Genomic DNA, 18,443 nt, shown 5'->3' with positions numbered 1-18,443 from the left:
ATAGTAACATTTTTTAATCTCAACGGTAAAATACTCTATTAAGTTATTAGTAATATTGAATGCCAAATACTGCACAGTGCTCCTCCTTTATAGTCCTTAAAATAAAACTTTATTAGAATGACAGTTGCCAACAAAAGTGACGACATAACCTAACGTCTAAGGAGTGATTTATATTGACACACGAAAAATCATTCGTATCTGGCATGTAATTTTTTTTTTAATACAATACTTGACATATAAATACACATAATTATATAAAATTAGCTTTAAAACTAAAAAAAATAAACTAAACCTAATTATTAACGACGTTTTTACAAGGTTACATTATTTTACAAAAATGTTGGAGATGGGACAAATTGATAAATGTAAATCGATCGAATAAAAACAAAAATGGATTTGATGTAATTCATGAAAAAATTATACATATCTTATTTTTTGGTGAATAATTGTCTTAAACACACTAAAATTGGCTTGTTTTTGTGTTTTTATATCAATTTTCGGAAACAGAGTTTCATGTTTGCATGAAAAAACTGATAAAATCGATTTAATCGGTACATGGTCAGTGATCAGTACTTTCCCATCACTAGTCACATTAGTTTGGCAGGTGTCATTTTAATCAAGCTATATTTTAAGGACTATAATAAAGGAAGACTCGCATCACCCTGCATTAAATATCACACTACTGGTAGAATCGGTAAATAACTCTCTTTTTGGTGCTGAAAGGGAAATTGTACTATTTCGGTACGGTGATTACGAACAAATTACCATTTTTTTAGCAAATACAAATTGGTCGATTCTAAATGAGATCGAAGATATTGACACTGCTATAAAATATTTCTATCAAAACATCAACAAACCTGTTTTTATGTATTTACCAAAAAAACTTGAATCCAAAAAATATCCGAAACGGTACAACTCCTCTTTGAAAAAAATATTTTTCAAAAAAATACATAAAACATGGATAAAATATGGTAATCCACGTGATTAATCTGAATTTTCACTACTTAGGACAAGACAAAAGAAAGTTCAAAAGACTGCTACAAATGTTATATCAACACTTTTGAAAGTGACATACTACAAAATCCTAAAAAACTATGGTCTTACATTAAATATCAGAATAAAGAATCAAATACCGCGCAAACCATATGCTCTGAAAATAAAGTTGTGTCAGGGGCTGAAAATTTATGCAATCTCATTCTGAAATACTTTAATTCTATATATTCATCTTTTAACGCAGCTTTAATTACGTTCACAGAAGAAAATACAACAGATCAATGGGCTTCTGATAATATAAGTTCTATAATTTAAAACAAGATGGAAGTTTTTTGCTACTTAATTAAGTTCAACGTAAACAAAGGTACAGGCAGCGATGGAATTCCAACTTTATTCGCAGTACTCTGTGCGCAATCTCTCATAACGCCGTTGACTTTACTTTTCAACATATCATTAAAAGAGGGGATTTTCCCTCAGCAGTTTAAAGAGTACTTGTCATTCCATTACACAAGTCAGGAGCAAAAAGTTTATCCAAACACTATCGCCCAATTTCAATTCTATCGGTATTCAATTAACTGTTTGAAAGAATAATATATGATCGCTGATCGCATATATCCCCCGATTTTGAAACATATCCTAAATAAACAACACGGTTTCGTATAATAACGGTCAGTTTTATCAAATCTAACAATTCTCACAGATTTTGCATTGCAAAACATGCGTAATAACAATCAGACAGATGTTATATACACTGACTATTCCAAAGCATTTGAAAGGGTGAATCATAAAATTTTGTGAAATAAATAACGGTACCTGGGTAATCACGAGGATTTACTCGGATGGTTTACATCATATGTAGAAAAAGGCCGCGAAGTGTAACTATTGAAGGCTATAAATTAAACTATATAACCATAACTTCTGGTGAACCACAAGGTTCTCACCTAGGCCCTTTACTATTTAACGCATATACTTACGACGCATAAAAATGTTTTAAATATTGTAAATACATCTCCTTTGCTGTATTAAATCTCACACTGACTGCGGAAAATGCAAGAAGATCTCGGCAAAATATTTCAGTATGGCGAGCATAATTTACTGGAATTAAATACAAGTAAATGTTACTCATTTTGTATTTCGCGCAAACAAACGACGCCGACGCGACTGTCAGCTTTCCCTACTTTTTCAATAACACCCCTATTTCTATAACAGATACCTAGAATATGCGAGCAATATAACAATACAGTAACCGAGACTGATATTTTTAATACAATGTATGTAAATTTAAGTAAAAAAGTAGAGAAATATTGAGGAAAGCAGATATTTAATTAATTTAATTATTTGATTATGATATACCTACAACTATTAAATTTCTTATATTTTTCATAATTTTTATATTTTTTAAAAAAAATATTTATTCACCATTACGGATTTTTACATTTATTTTACAAAAATGATATGGCATTTTTTATTCATACTCTGTTGTTGATAATATTATTTTTTACGCCCTTTGAAAAGTTTATCCGAGTCTTTTGTTTAGTTTTGTCTGGCAGTTTATTGTATAATTTCAGTCCCAGATTTATTAGTCTCGATTGTCCTTGTCTTGTTTTGGAATGTTGTATGTGATATTGTTCCGATATTCTTGTATTATGTCCATGTTCATTACATTTTTTTTCAAGTTCTAGTTCTTTGTCTACAATGATATGACTGGCTACCTTATAAATAAATTTTAATGATTCTGGTTGAGAAAGTTCATTAACATTTCATTGTTCAGTTTTTTCAGAGTTCTTTAGTTGGTGTTAGATAAAGGATGTCATATACTAGCTTCAATATTTTATTTTGCTGTCGTTGTAGTCTGTTTATGTTATTTTGGTTTCCTATTCCCCATAGCTGTGGCATATAACATACATATAATTTATTTCAGTTCACTAATGTACGAAAAAAATATGAATATGTGTTGTACATACTGTTTGTTAACCCAATAAAATAAATAAACATACATTGTATCTCCGAAAAAACTTACATTGATTTTGGAGATTATTGGAGTTTCTCTTTGTTCGGATTCGATCTGAAAACAAAAAAAAAATGTACGTTATTAACTTTTTCACGGATGTCTTCAGCTTATTCGGAATAAAAGTCTTCGTGTTTGTCGTAAATACAGTTTTCTTTTCACTTCCATAAATTGAAGTTGGAAAGGAAGGCGAGCAATAAAACATTACGTAATATAATCTGATGGCTATTCTATCTTTTTCGTTCTATCCATCGTGAAACAAAGTCCCCGTCAAATAAAACGCAATGAAAGATCTAGAAGTTCTGGAAGAAGAGCACTCCAAAGCGGATACCCATACACTCGAAAGACCGTAATGGAAAAAAGTTTCCTTCATTTTATTTGCCACTTCCAAGTCAGGAGAAACAGAATAAAATAGTGATTAAACAGACTTCGCGTATACTTTTTCGTTTAATTGCTCACACATTTACCCTTAGACCAAAGAGAACCGTGTTAGATAAGAAGTTCTTCGACAGTTTTATTTAGAAAGTAGAATTCGAAACACGAAAAACAAAAAATCTATTTCGAAAAAAAAAAATGATATAGTAAACTCAAATACAAAAAAATATTTGAAAATGAAGGTGTTTAACTTTATTTGGAAGATTAAAGAAACGCGAGCGATGAAATAAAATATTGTATATAAATGTATATATGGTACCCCAGCGTAAATAGATGAATGAATAAAGGCTGCACTAAAAAAGTGAAATAAAGTTTTGACAAAGGAGAGAGATCCAGGAACGAAGGGAGAACGAGAATAAGAAAGCTTCGCCCGCCGAAACTAGCGGATATTACGCGAGACAATGAGTAGGAAAATTCAACTCTCGACTCTTTAGAAAAATCGTTTTTCTCTTTGAGCGAGCGTGAAAAGTGCCGGAAATGCTCTTATATATAGAAAATGTCTATAACCATAGTTTTTAATAAACCGAAATGGGTGCTTTGCAAGGCGAGATTTGAAATAGGCCTAACTCTTCTTAGAGTTTTCGTGTATTTCAATAGTACACTTTTTACGAGATTCAAATATTTTAAATTGAAAGCCTCTTTATGATCGTAAAGAACTATCGAGGTAAAGGGAAGAAAGACATTTTAAATGTAGGCTGGCGACTTAAATTGTTAAGGAATTCATTGAAAACAAAACAGGGGGACGGCTTTAATGGCAAACTCTCCAGGAATTCAAATTACCTCCGTCACGAAACAGACTTCACACTTAGTAATATTTTGCATGAAAATTAATCCCCATTGAAAGAATTCAACATCTGGAAGTCGATTAAATTTCATGGCTCGTTTCTACGGGATGGAAATAACAAGATTTATTTGGAGAAAGGGGAAACTTTCTGAACTAAACTTGAGTCCGAGTAAACCGCCGATCTACCTTCAAACACCTCCAAAACATTTAACGCTTTTACCAACTTTAAATATTCATATCTTTAGAATTACAACTGTAAAACCTGTCCGCAATTCTGACTAAGCGTTGAAACAGTATTGTAATCTAAAATATTTACGCTTTGAAGTAAAATGTAATTTATTAGAAAAAAAATTGAGACGATCTACGCAGGTATTAGTAAAATTATATATTAATATACACACCTTAAATTTGAAGAGTCTAACAAAAAAAAACAATGACTGGGAAAAAACAAAAATTATTGTAAAAAAGGTGTATATATGTCCTTGAGACATATGGTTGATATATGTCTCAAGGATAAAAGGAAGAAGCTTTTTTGGCACAACTCTTTTGGTTTCAGTGTATCATGATCCGAGAGAAACAATCTACTGAATATTATAAAGTTTGATATAACCGCAGGAAGCAGGAGGCAGTGATTATTTAAATTAAGCATAAATTACAACCAAAAGCTGATGGATTACACAAAAAGCTAGCGTTAGCTTCCATTCCGCGACCGCCGTACGCCACCCCGACTCCGGCTTAGACGAGACAATTTTAATTCTATAAACAATGAAACAACAAAAATAATGAATGGATTCGATTAGTGGGAAATCTATTGAAACGGGTGCCAAATATTCACGCTCTGATATTGGTAAACAATATCCCTTCTTTGATTTACGACCAGTTTAGTACTGTTGATTTTCGGAAAAAAAACAGAGGTAACGGCTTGGCTAAACAAATTTTCAATTAACTGAAATGGGGTTATCGTTTTGTTCGCGGTGTTTTCTTAAATACAGACAATGTATATTTAAGGGGGCGATATGTGTAGATATGTCACGCGTACAATAATGATTAATCATTACCTTTTAACGCTACATTAAAATGATTGATCGTATTGCATCAGTATATCTACTTTGACGTCTTAATCCTCCAAGGGCAAGCACCGCTTATTAATACTTTTCAACACATCGCGGGTTAAGCGAGGGATGAGTAAATAGCATTAAGTACGGGACGAGAAGACTTAGTAAATAATAATGTATTAAATTGTACAGGAGATAAATCGGAGTTGACGTGGATAATCTCACAAAGACTGTTTGTTGGACAAAAAGCTCTCATTGCTCTTTCTCTTGGCGGAATTATTACTCGGATCATTCATCTTACTGAGACGCATTTCCGGGATAGGCTTAGCGGCGGAAAGCCCGGGAAACTTTTCTTTGTGAGCGAGACCTGGGATTTACACAATAATCCAGCCAATATTTGTAAATACTCCGTGTTATGAGTTCTACATAATACAATACATATCAACAAAACAGCACAACGGTTTTATGTTATTAAAAGATAAATAAAATGATAAATAAGTATTGAAGACTGGTGACCGACCGAGGCAAGATTTTCAGCCAAAACCGAAATAGAATTTCGGCTGCTGTTCTAGTTTCGGCAGAAACCGAAACTAAAAATCAATTTAAATATGTTATAAGTCACTTCAGAACGCCTAAAATTAGGCGTTTTTATTGTTAAACCTTACGAGTTCATTAAAATCAGTGTTTGAAAAAATACTCAATGAAACAAAATGCATAAATTTGTTTATTTTTAACGTTTTTTGATTTGTTGTTCTAATATATACATAACTGATAGTTTTTTAATGTACCTTCATCCTATAGGAACTTCTTATTAACTTGTGTATCAATTACAAAAATATAAATAAGAAAGATCTTTGAACTACTAACTATAGTCAACAAATCTCAAGATCAGTTTAGTTTTTATTTTGAATGTTTGACGATGGCAATACAACAACTAATTATTTGAATGTACAATCGAATATCTCTAATTGTGCTTATCCTTTACCCGAGTACAGCCGAACGAAATCAGAAAATGTTTAAAATACGCTGCGATTGGTGTACCAATGCAGTGCCCTATGCACCATTAAGTGCGGAAAGGGAATTATGATGTCGATGAATTGATCTTTTGAAAACAAGTTTTTGGATGTGTGTTTAATGAGCATGGTGAGTTGAAGATTTTTGAATAATGTATAGTACAGTAACATTTAATATGTAGGTAGTACTTATAAAATGCCGGCATCCGAGAAACTCGAGGATTTTGGTATTTTTAACTTTTTGAAAAATTGCTAAGGGTTAAAGGGTCGTAAACTATAAAGTAAAAAACAAAACAATATCAGAGTGGCTTCCTTGCAGGAAACTCCAAGAAGAAAAGGAAGCAGTTAGGAATTACAAATGACAGGGCGGCTATAGCGAGGTTTTATGCAGGTCACAGGGTCATTACAATAGCGGCCTAAAAGAACACACATGACAATGTCAGTGAGCAAAAATAATAAAACGAAACCTTTCGGAGTTTGCTTCATGAATATTCTCTTTTGAAATTTTATCTCGGTATTAATATTAAAACACGCTTGTTTTGGACTCCCGACAACCATTTCAACATTTTTCATATCGAAAGTATATGGAAAATAGTAATATCATATTTCGCGTGAGTAGATCGGAAATGTTATGTATTTACTATACACGTGTACTCATACGCGTAGATACAAAAATACACTTTATCCACACTCTTCGCCGAAGACGTCATATTCTTATATCAATATTTACGATAATAACTGTTACCTACATGTTATTATGATTATTTTTTATTATTTCAATCAACTTGTGCATTTAATATATATGAGTAGTGTCAAAAAACCTAGTCAAACACGAAAACGTTAACTTTGAACTAATAATATCGACGCTGGAAAGGAAAAAGTTACCACGCGACATGTAGCAACTTTACAAAAGAGCCATTCAAAGTTTAAAAAAAAAAATAAAACAAGAATTTCACATTTATTTTTTATTTAAATTACGTAGAAATCACGCCATAAAAATATTGTATATAGGATTTTTTAATAAATAAACAAATATCCTTTTTTTCAATTGGCCTCCCACTAAAGTTGTTAAATGTCGCTTGAGAACTTTTTTCTTTTCCAACGTCGATATTATGTACACAATATGTATTTTTGTGAATGGAATAACACGATTTCATAAATAAAAAGACTCGATTGAAAGTTTTCATAAACTTTGCTTATGTACGCGTACCAGAACGTTTTCAAATAAAATATTATTGTGTGCCTACTAACACAAACGAAATTCGTATGTTTACGTTGTTTACTTGGTTCTCCGACAGACACTAACACATTATTATAGGGTTATTAAACATTGAAACGCACTGCACAATGATTGCTGGTATGTACACAGTGGAAACGATAAAATAGCGCATTAAGAATCTGCACATATTAATAATGTAGTTCAGTAAACAAGGCAAAGGTAATTATTGGTGGAGTAATAAATATGTCTCGTTTCCAGAATAGCAGTCACAGGCGCGCGTTAGGTTTCCAGATATTCTGTATAACGGGGGTGAAGACATCAAGATATGTTAATTGCTTTATCGAGCTGTTGAATATGCAATTGGTTGCATTATCACAGTGTGACTGCGGCGGTCGTGGTGCGGTGGCGTGGCGGCGTGGCGGCGCGGTGGCGGCTGGCGGCTACGCTAGCGCAGGCTACAGATCGCACCATCCAGTTCGTTGTGATAACACCGACGTTAAAATTAATTGCGGGGATTTGACTGCATCATTAAACAGACAGTGCAGTAATCAGTCGACTGAATCACCTGAGCAGTTTAATCAGCTTGCGGGCTGATTGCCGCTGGCCGCTGCCTAATGAAGTCGAAAGATAATGACGTTTTGGAATGAATAACTATCGCTTTATATTCTTAGATGTACAAATATGGCGTTAGGAAAACCTCGAAGTCATTGATAAAAAACAAACATAATTCATTTTTTTTCGGATGTTATTATTTACAATGTTAAATATACTTATATCTAATGTATTATAGATTACTCCATGTATTTCTCAGCGAGTACTCGAGAAGTGACTTCGCCGCAATAATTACGAAAAAGGAATGCAGAGCCCATTCAAATATTTAATACCCCCTGCTTTATGCGTGCGTAATAGCATGTTTTTATATTAATGTGCCTACGCAAACGAAATTTGTATGTTTACTTGGTTCACCGGCAGGCACTAATATATTTATATAGGGTTATTGAACATTTGAACGCCCTGAACACGTTACTATTTTGATTATTTTGAAACAGATTTTAATGTTAGTTTTTTTTTTGTATTTATTTTTAATTTAAAAAGGTAAACATAAACAGAAAATATAAAAGAAAAATAATGAAACCCACTAAACCGCGAAACCGGCTTGTCAGCAGGTTTCTTATTTTTCCTTTACAAAAAAACGTTAGAGAAATTATATAAATTTAAAAAGTAATATAAACATTATTAAGAACTAAAAGCATAGGTATTTTTTACAGGAAATTTATTTACAAAAATTTAAATAGATGACTGTTAACAAAAAACAATAATTAATACAAAGCCTTGTTACATATTAGCCATTTAATTATTTTTTTCATAAAAGTTTTGTCAACATTTTCTTTTAAGATCTGTTTAGGAATCTTATGCATTGTTTTCGTTTTTTCATTGATTTTATAAGTAAATAACGGGTTTAACGAACAAGTTTGTATAGTCGATGTGTTCCTACAGCAAAGGCAAGCATTCAAGAAGCAAGCGGTGTTGTCACTCCTGACTCGCGATGACACACTTGCCATGTCCGCCAAGATTATGCCATATTATACCTTTGTAAATTTTAATAGATTTTAAGATTGTTTAGATAAAGTGTTATTTTATAATATATACTCATTAATGCCAATCTGTTAGGGCTTCCATAAGCCTGTTGATAAGTTTAAAAACAAAATGGGTTAGGGGTAACCAGTTTCATCGCTTCCATGATACGATACCTTCGACCTTAGACTTGTTCATTTACGTTGCTACATCGTGTCAACCGTTGCACTTTAGACGCGAACTTAATTTAACAATCAAGTTAAAGACATCGGCTGGCAGAATAACATAAAATTTAATTGGATGATTATTATGGTTATCAAATTCAAAACGAAGTAAATAGTAAATACAAATCCTTAATCAATTCGCCAGCAGCCGCGCGACAACCGCACAAGTAGTTTAAATAAACTGTCGGAATCTATGTTGCCATTGGAATTGACATTAATGGCAATGGCGCTCGAATTCGGCGATATTCATTAATACAGTAAAGCGAATGTAAACAATATTGATTACATAGCATTTCAGCGTATCAATCAGCTGGGTTAATAATTTCCCTAACATACATGGACATATTAATCATCGGAGTACCGCGTTATTGTTTGTGCTGGCAGAACTTGTTACTAGCGCCATATGAAGATGCGAGTACCGAGTACTCTACTCGCACTTGACGGCGCACGGTTCGCAAATTCTGTCTTGGATTAATTCAACTTAACAGACCTCGAATGATACGGAATATGGAATATCTTATACGCGAGCTGTCGATTACGGCGTTGTATGTGCTTAGATCGCTTATATGTTAGAATATTATAGTGTACATAATAACCTAATCGGTAGATACATTAAAATTAATTCGATACAATTCAGATATTTCACGTTATAATCACAAAAAACTTATCGATGGATTTTGAATGAGTGTACTTAAAGCGAAAGATTTTTTTTGAGTTCAAGTCTCAAACGACTCTTTATCAAGTCAGTAAAAATGATGCCACCTCCGAGAAAAGGCCGATCAAGTCACAAGTACAATAATTATTTAAAACTCGCGTTAGACTTAACGAGAAAACTTCTCAATACTGTTTATAGAATTAAAGTTAATTGCAATAGCATCCTCGAGTTTCAAGTTACAAATCCACTTGCCTTAGGGACAGTGCTTTGATAAGACAGTAGAGGATACTATACAAGGTTCGTATTGCATTACCAATTAGTTTCACAAGTAACGTAATAGATATTAATGTTAATCCTCGGAATGTTAAACGCTTCGAAACACAAAAACTTATTACGAAGGCTTAACACGTTCCAGCCGCTTATGAGACTCGATTTTAATGGATCGTGGAATGATGAAGCAATTTAACTTTATGAAAAATAATTTAATTAATAATTGGGTTTGGCGTACGGGCACGGCATATTTACTTAGCCGTACGTTTTGATTACCCATGCCACCACGAATACACAGTGTATTCGGCTTTTCCCTAATTAATTTTATATGGTTCAATTACTACACGATACAAAGGTGTGACGAGATATCGCGGAGTCGCGCGGGGACAGGTATGAATACGTAAAGTATGATAACGCATCTCCCGAGTTCTGGGGCCAAGGGCGCGTCCTCCCGCGCCCTCTAGCGCCCTCACCCCGGGGAGCGCTCCGTAAGTAGGAGTACTCGTATTATGGAACGCGACAATTTCGGAAGGTGAACGCTTTCCTTCTTTTGTCTTTCGCCCTTCTCGCCGAGGAGACGTACCGCTATTAGCTCGCTGTTTACTATCGACTTTGCCAAATATATCCGTCATAATAATTCCGCGATATCGCGGTGACAGGAAAACAAAAGAGGGATCATTACAGATATTTCGAGACAATTTGCGAATTTCATTTGTCTTTGTTTAATGACTGTATTCACTTTCCAAACTCGCGTTCTATAGGTATTAGGTATAATAGGTATACTATCTACTGACTACAGAGGGGGTATTTTACAGAGAAGAGTTTGTAAGACAGAGAAAGACTAAGGAATGTCTCGGAGCTACAGTTTTATATCGAATAATAGTTGCTCAGTATCCTTTTGTTGCGGCCGAACAGACTTATCTTGGATTTCCTACGGAGATGGCGGCTTCAAACAGAATTATCATAGAACGACGAAGCTGTACACAATAAAGAGGAAAACTGTATTTATGCATTCCACTGTTTAAATTTTATCTCTTTGAGGTGTGTTACCTCAGTATTACAAACGTGATAGTACCCATGCGGCGAATAAAATAACGACGCTTCGTAATATAAAATACCGTTTCTGACTACGCTAATGAAAACTTGTGCACGTTCAAAAACAAGCGGATTAATACTATAACTACCCGCGATAAAATTGCTAAAAACCCCTGAAAGTGTTTTCAGTTGGCAGCTTCGCCAGTTGCACTAATGGCCCGCTAAGGCGGGAAAAGTGAAAACCGATCGCCAAAATGCGAGAGAAAAACTATCGAGACACTAATTGAGTGACCTTTTTTCGAGTTGACTCGAACTCTCGAGAAGTTAATTAGTTCTTGTCGGATTGGAGATGTCTTATACGTAGGAAGAATCCGCTTTTTGCTACCAAGAAATAGGTAAGTGAATCGGGCGTGATGGGAGGAGTAACTGGCTGTAATACGTCGTTCTGACAATGGCAAATTTTAAGGAAGGAAAAAATGCAGCGAAAAAGGTAAAATACTTCAATGTGTAGTTTTTAAAAATTGAATTGATGCAACAAGACTACTTAAATAATTGGAAATATTCGAAAAATATTCTCTCTAAAAGATAACGAAAAAAAAGTTGTGTAAATTACTTTCTAGTAAAGTTAAATGGAGAGATAGATCTGATGTCATTTGAAGTGTCATGTATCCAATTACAGAATGGTAATAATAGGTCAAACACGCGTAGCCGTGTCAAGTAGCTTGATTTGTAAGAATTTTCAGTTCATATTATTCATATGTATATTACACCAATTGTATTAAATTGGGTTTCAAACGTATGTACGAACGATCGTTTTTATTCATAATGCGGAAAGAAATTTGACATATATTGTAACCCGTGATATTTACCAGACCTGGTTTACAGCCCTTTGGAGTTTTATCTGACCTCGTTTGGGGAAAGGAAGGAAAGTTAGTAGCCGCATGAAGAAAATACTGGAAATGTTGGAAGAATACCAGGAACACGGTAGTATAATGTAAAAAAAAACAAGCTTTAGTTAGATATTGATTGTTGTAACGGGAATTCGGTAAAAGCTTTTTGTAAAACTTTAACGTAGAAACAAAACAAAATATTAATTATTTTCTGAGTATTAACAATTTGAGAAATAAGTTTTAATTAGATTTTACTAGGACCTTCGTTTGAAAAAAAAAGTAAGTCAAATATAAGTAATATCAGGTAAAAATCAGGAAAACCGAATGAAAATAAGACCGGCTCGTGGTCATGTTTGAGGTCGTAGGTTCGATTCCTGGAAGGGTAAACGTGAAATATTGGTTTTAAAGGTAGTTTCACACTGCAATATTTTATTGTTTCAGGACGGGCATCTGAAGCGTAATATTGATCACATTACCTTTCATGTAGCAAAAATGGTAAAGATAGGCTTCAATTGAAGATAAAGACGCGTGACGTTTAATATTTGGTAATTAAAAATGACATCAAGGGTTTATGAATAGTGAGAGGCAAAAACGTTTTGTACAGACGAGATAAATATAAATATTTTTTATAATATTCTGACTCTCGGTACACCACTATTTAGCATTTTGTATTAGATGTGAGAAAGTATGATGTTATCCCATTTAAGCGTTGGAATAAAATGAAAAATCTTTCCCGAGAGCAGTCACTCAAAGTACGTATAAAGGATAATGTCTTAAGGAAATCTACAGGACTATTAACATTTAAATTCTCACACAGGAATATTACTTTCACTTTCCAGACAATCGGTGGAGGATTATGAAAGGTTAGGTCGCTCATTATGGCAAATGGTGGGCCTCGTGGCGGGAGAACTAACTTGTGATAGAGATAACAAGTCACAGCTTGTAATCCGACACGTACAGGCAGAGCCACCTTCAAGGTTGATAAATATAAACGACGCTTTTTACACGAGGCACGGTGAACGCCATGAAAAACTGACGCTTTGTGTGGAGGTTAATACGCAGGAAACGCGGGGGAATTCGCAATTACCAAATATTATCGTCACAAAAGCAAAAAGTCATTTTAGTGAAATCAATTTATTGCTGCTATGAAGAGCATGACTGTGCCCCGGGAAGAGAAAACATACAACTAATACAGAAAAGACTGTAGGTAGGAAAATACGAGTATATACATTTTATGAAAGTGAAATAATGTCAAAACAAAACAAAAAACTGATAAAATATATAACTCGCCTCGTTTTTTTTTTTATTTCACTTTATTTTAAATCTTGAAATAGGGCAAACATAAACATATTCGTATGTGTGCTCTAATAATAACAATATAGATAATCATATTTAATTTATAAGTTGTTCAACATATTTCTTAACCTTCAGCTTGAATTTTGACTTTTTTTTCTTAATAAATGTTTTCTCCCATGTAAGGTTTTTTTAACTGCCTTAGATTTATAATATTGAATTTTGTAACTTCGCCTTTTTTCTAAAAGGGAGTCTAATTTTTACATTTTCTTCGGTATTTAAATTTTTTCCAAAGTTTTTTCTTCTTGAATTAATAAGATACACAAATATCATGGTATCGTAACATATTCTTTGCTTATATGTTAGTATTTTTAATTCATTTAACATCAAATTCACACTTTAATGACGGTTTTTATTCAAAATAATTCTTAAAGCTTGAAATGAAAATTTGCAAGAAATCGACACCAAAAGCAAAAGGTACCATAAAATAATATTAGCTATACAGGTGTTCTTTTAGCCCTGTCACATCCGGAACCACAATGATCAGTATGGGCAAGAAGACATATAAGCATATTTTAAAAAATATTTAGAATAAAGATTAAAAAAAAAAAATATATCAAAAAAACAAATGGTTGCTTACTTCGGCAGGGGAGAAGTGAGGGGAGCGCGGCGCAGTGTCAGACTCCCCCCTATTCCCACCTTGTTCACCCCTGCAGAAGTAAGCAACCATTTGCTTTTTTAGATATTTTATATTTTAAATTTTTATTCGTTCTAAAAAAATATTTTAATGTGCCAATATGTCTTCTTGCTTATACTGATCATCGTGGTTTCGGATGTGACAGGGTTTAAAGAACACCCTGTATATAAGGATAACGAAATACATCTGAACAATGAACCTGTCATCGCTCTAATTTTTTTGCCTACTCTTTCACAGTAGTAGCCGCTCGATTGTGGAATAATCTACCCACTAATGTTAATGACGCCCCTTCTTTATTTACATTTATGTCAAGATTGAAATATCACTATCTAAATATTTAAATTGTTCCTTTATCCTTCTTCTTTCCTTCCCATCCCTTCTCCTCTCTTCATAGTAAAGTGTTATTTTTTTTATACATATATTTATTTTTGTCAATCTTTGCTTTTAATTTTTGTATAAAATTGTAAGATTCAATATGTCCATGTATTTATAATTTTCTCAAACTGAACGGTTTGGGTAGGTAGGAAGAAATTGCCTTAAGGCAATATGCCCGCCCTTATATGTATATTTATTGTATATGTATATAAAGTGTCAAATAAATAAACAATCTAAAGGGCACGAAATTGGGGTAGAGTTTTATGTAAAAGTACATATTTAATCATATTTAAACACAAATAAACTCCGGGAAGAGAAAAAACCTTATATATTTAGCAAGTTAGTATCAGGGACTAAGAATCTGCGAGGCTGGTTACGTGGTTACCTGTAAATAAATAGCCGCAGTCTCGCAATCAGCGATTGTCGCGATCAACCCAACAATAAACAGTCTGGACTCTGAACCTTTCCCACATCTCGGGCTTAATTTGTTTAAATAGTAACGGGGAATGGCTGGGAATGTATACCCGTATCGGTGATATATCGGAAGGGCAAATAAATTATATTGTTTGTAGCGGCGCTTCGGAACGCTGAGGTTATTTAAGGGCGGCCAACCAAAAACAAAGATAAACTCGAGGATAATAAATATATGGGCAGCGGCAGCGCGTGGAAAGTGTAGACACAACAAGAAGGAATGTCAGTACTCGCCTTTCAAATACCGCGACGTACCAAATTACTCGGATAGTTCAGTCGTAATCCGCGCCTGGAGATTTGCGATTAACAGCAGGAATTTCATATCCTCATTTTTCTATAACTCCAAAGCAGTTTAATAAATGCAAATGAGGCATTTCTTGAACAGAGCGCAGATATTTAAAAAAAATTGAACACAGTAAAAAAAGAGGAGAAAACACTTCTGCAATATTCCAATCCATTGGCGTTTGTTGCAATTTCTGTCTCTCTTGAATAAAAGTACCAATATTAAATGTAATACGCGTTTGCAAAAGGTGAGGTCAGACGTTGGAAGCTTTAGAATTGTGCGCAAATAAAATGAAAGGGCGTCCATTTTACACATAACGTTATTGTAAGAAAAAAATCTCAAAGGACACTTGTCGGACTCAACATAACGAGCTTTTCGAAAGCTCTTTGTAGAGGGAATAGAAGTATAAATTGGAAACGGAATTAAACGGCCCGGTTTTGTTATACCGCGTGTGTGGTATACAGTAGACACGCATTGGCCCACAACACGCAACTTCCATACAACTTAGTACACGTACAGTAGAAAAGTTGTTTATAGGTGGAAAAGCTTCGTTGAACGATTTCCCGCTAAGTTCATACATATTGAATGATTTATAATTCAGATTGGTATTTGAAAAGACAGAAAAACAAACTTGAGATAAATTTTGATTGTTTTATATGAAAACTCAGTTTTGAGAAAATATTTATTGGTTCTGTAGAACTCTATCAATTACACAATTAATAAAAATTTGAATTAGTCTCTTGTAATATAAAGACAAACTTTCACTTAAAAATATTTTTTTAATATTTAATAGCAAAAAAGGAATTTTTAAACTACCTTAAAAATGGTTCAATTATGATTAAATTAATGCAAAGTACGCTATAGAATACTATTGGGACGATAAAAAATGGAGTAAAGGGAATTTATTTATAAAATCAATTTTGTGTGTTCAGTATTTTGTTATTTTTTAAAATCTAAAGGACCAAATCAAAGAAAAAAATACAAAAATCGAGAAAGAAATATTTATTAATTATTGCCGTTAATACTAATCGGAAATCGAAACCGGAATTTTTATAAAACGAGACATTTTATAGCCTATTATATTAATTTATGATATTATACATCACTAATATAGTTAAATATAAATTTGAAATATTATTTACTATTTTTTTGATACTTCAAGTATTTTTTATATTATAACTGTATTACTTTGATTGACTGTAGATTACAATTAAAAAAATGCATTTTAGTCGTATATCATACATTTAGTTAAAAAATAAATAAAAAATCGTCTTAAATTGCAACTAAGATACCTACATCGAAGCAAGTTCATCTTCACAAAGCAATAAATTATCTGAAAGTTCTCTTAAATACAGCAAGATGTAATTTTTGAACCTTTGAATTTACCAAAAATGGGGCAGCATTTTTCATTGCCAGCTGCCGTTGATACAACAGAAAATGGATGGCGCGCGTGGCGGTTGTAAAACGCGTGTGTCCGACATTTGCATAATTTTACAAGAACCAGAGGGTGTGGGAACAAGGGCGGGGATTTTACGCGATAATCGACTTGCGTACGATTAAATGATGACAGATGATATCGCGGGGAGATTATTCTCAAATGCGACTCGCGATTTGATCGACTCGACTCGCAAAACATGCGATGAATATACCCAGATGAGTTTCCTATATGTTAAATTCATGTAAATTATTACATTAGTGTGTCATTCGGTATAATAAAAACGAGAAAAAAATGTTCGAAACTCGAACCAAACGTAAGAATTTAATTAGATTTTCACGGACCCTCATTTATACATTTTCTTTTTGGATTTCTCTGCTTTGTGCACTATTGATGGACACAGTAATCCGATCCGTAATCGTTGGAACAACTTGAAATATCGTCATCATTCCCTTTTCGCATCGAATGGTGCATAGGGCACTGAATTGATACACCAACCGCGGCGTATTTTGATATGTTTATGTTTATTTTGTTACATGAAGGTAATATGATCAGCCTTAGGGACTATGCAATATTCTAGTGTGAAAATACCCTTTTAAATCAATATTTCATATGAACCACGTCTTGCATGGTAGGCTAGACCATTATACTAAGATGCCGACTTTTTTTTGAGGAAAAAACAGCAATACAGAAAATACTTAGATATTAAGTAACAATTTTATAAGTCATTTACATTTTTCTTCTTAAGGATATTTTTTACAAACTATGTATTGTATAAACTAGGAATTGAACACAAAAAAATGAACAACGTTAATTTGAATATTCTGTAAATAAGCTTAAATCTTAAAAGTTTTTGTATTATACGAGTGATGTTTAACTATGAACTCCAAAAGTAACTTTTTTTTTTACATGAGTATGGTTTATCATATAAACCAAAACATGGAGACATATGACTTTTGGAGCGAATTATAACAGTGACTTTTAGTAGTACTGACATTATAATTTAAGTATAGATAAAAAAAAAATATTTAAAAAAAACATTCATAAATTGACAAAACAACAAACAAAATATTTATTTGAGAAAGCGCTTGACAACAACGTTTTTAGTCTGCCTCCTAGTCTAGTGATCAGCACGTTTGCTTACCATGCAAGAGCTCTCGGGTTCGATTACCGACACGGTTGACATGAAATATTGATTTAGAAAGGTGTTTTTAGACCAGCATTTTTTATAGTCCTGGGCTGGCACGAAACGAATCATCTTACCATCACGCAACAAGATACGCTGCGGTTGGTGTAAGTCCCTATGCACCATTGATGCAGAAAGGAAATGATGAAGATCGAAGTATGCATAAATTTGAATTATTCGACGGAGAATACATTTATGTAAAAAGTTCAGTAGATGTCAATGCATTTGTACTAGTCCCCACGTATATAGGATTTTACTTTGAAAATTAACAAGAATTTAATCCAGGAAAACAGAAATTGTATTCTAACACATCGTTTTTTTTGTCACGTTCAGCCTCATTCCGGCGGAAGCTAAAACTCGACAAAAACAAATCAATATAAAAGTGGAAGAGTTTGGGAAGAAACGGTGCCATCAGATATTAAACTTCCAAACTAACTTTCAAAGTACTCTTTATTCTTGTATTTGTATGTAAGCAGAAACTGGCTTTTATCAGACGAACTCGATAAACAGAATTTCGAATTAAATATAACATTTTATAAATGATTTA

General features: G+C 33.3%; 1 protein-coding gene across 4 annotated transcripts in view; it reads right to left on the bottom strand.

Annotated features, from left to right (window-relative positions):
- LOC148276019 (uncharacterized) overlaps positions 1–18,443 on the bottom strand; it is a 209,344-nt gene that overhangs the window by 35,022 nt on the left and 155,879 nt on the right. For 2 of the 4 annotated variants that reach the window (XM_088234880.1, XM_088234882.1), the window contains one exon: positions 3,014–3,058. The exons of the other annotated variants lie outside the window; for them this stretch is intronic. In XM_088234880.1, the coding sequence (XP_088091006.1) occupies positions 3,014–3,058 (45 nt within the window). The remainder of the gene's footprint in view (positions 1–3,013; positions 3,059–18,443) is intronic. 4 annotated transcript variants of the gene reach the window in all.

This window comes from Micrasema longulum, unplaced genomic scaffold, assembly GCF_059751315.1.
Source record: "Micrasema longulum isolate JH-2025_06_02 unplaced genomic scaffold, ASM5975131v1 h1tg001297l, whole genome shotgun sequence".
NCBI classification, from domain to species: Eukaryota; Metazoa; Arthropoda; class Insecta; order Trichoptera; family Brachycentridae; genus Micrasema; species Micrasema longulum.
Note: the sequence above shows the minus strand (reverse complement) of the source record. Positions and strands in the feature narration are given on the sequence as shown.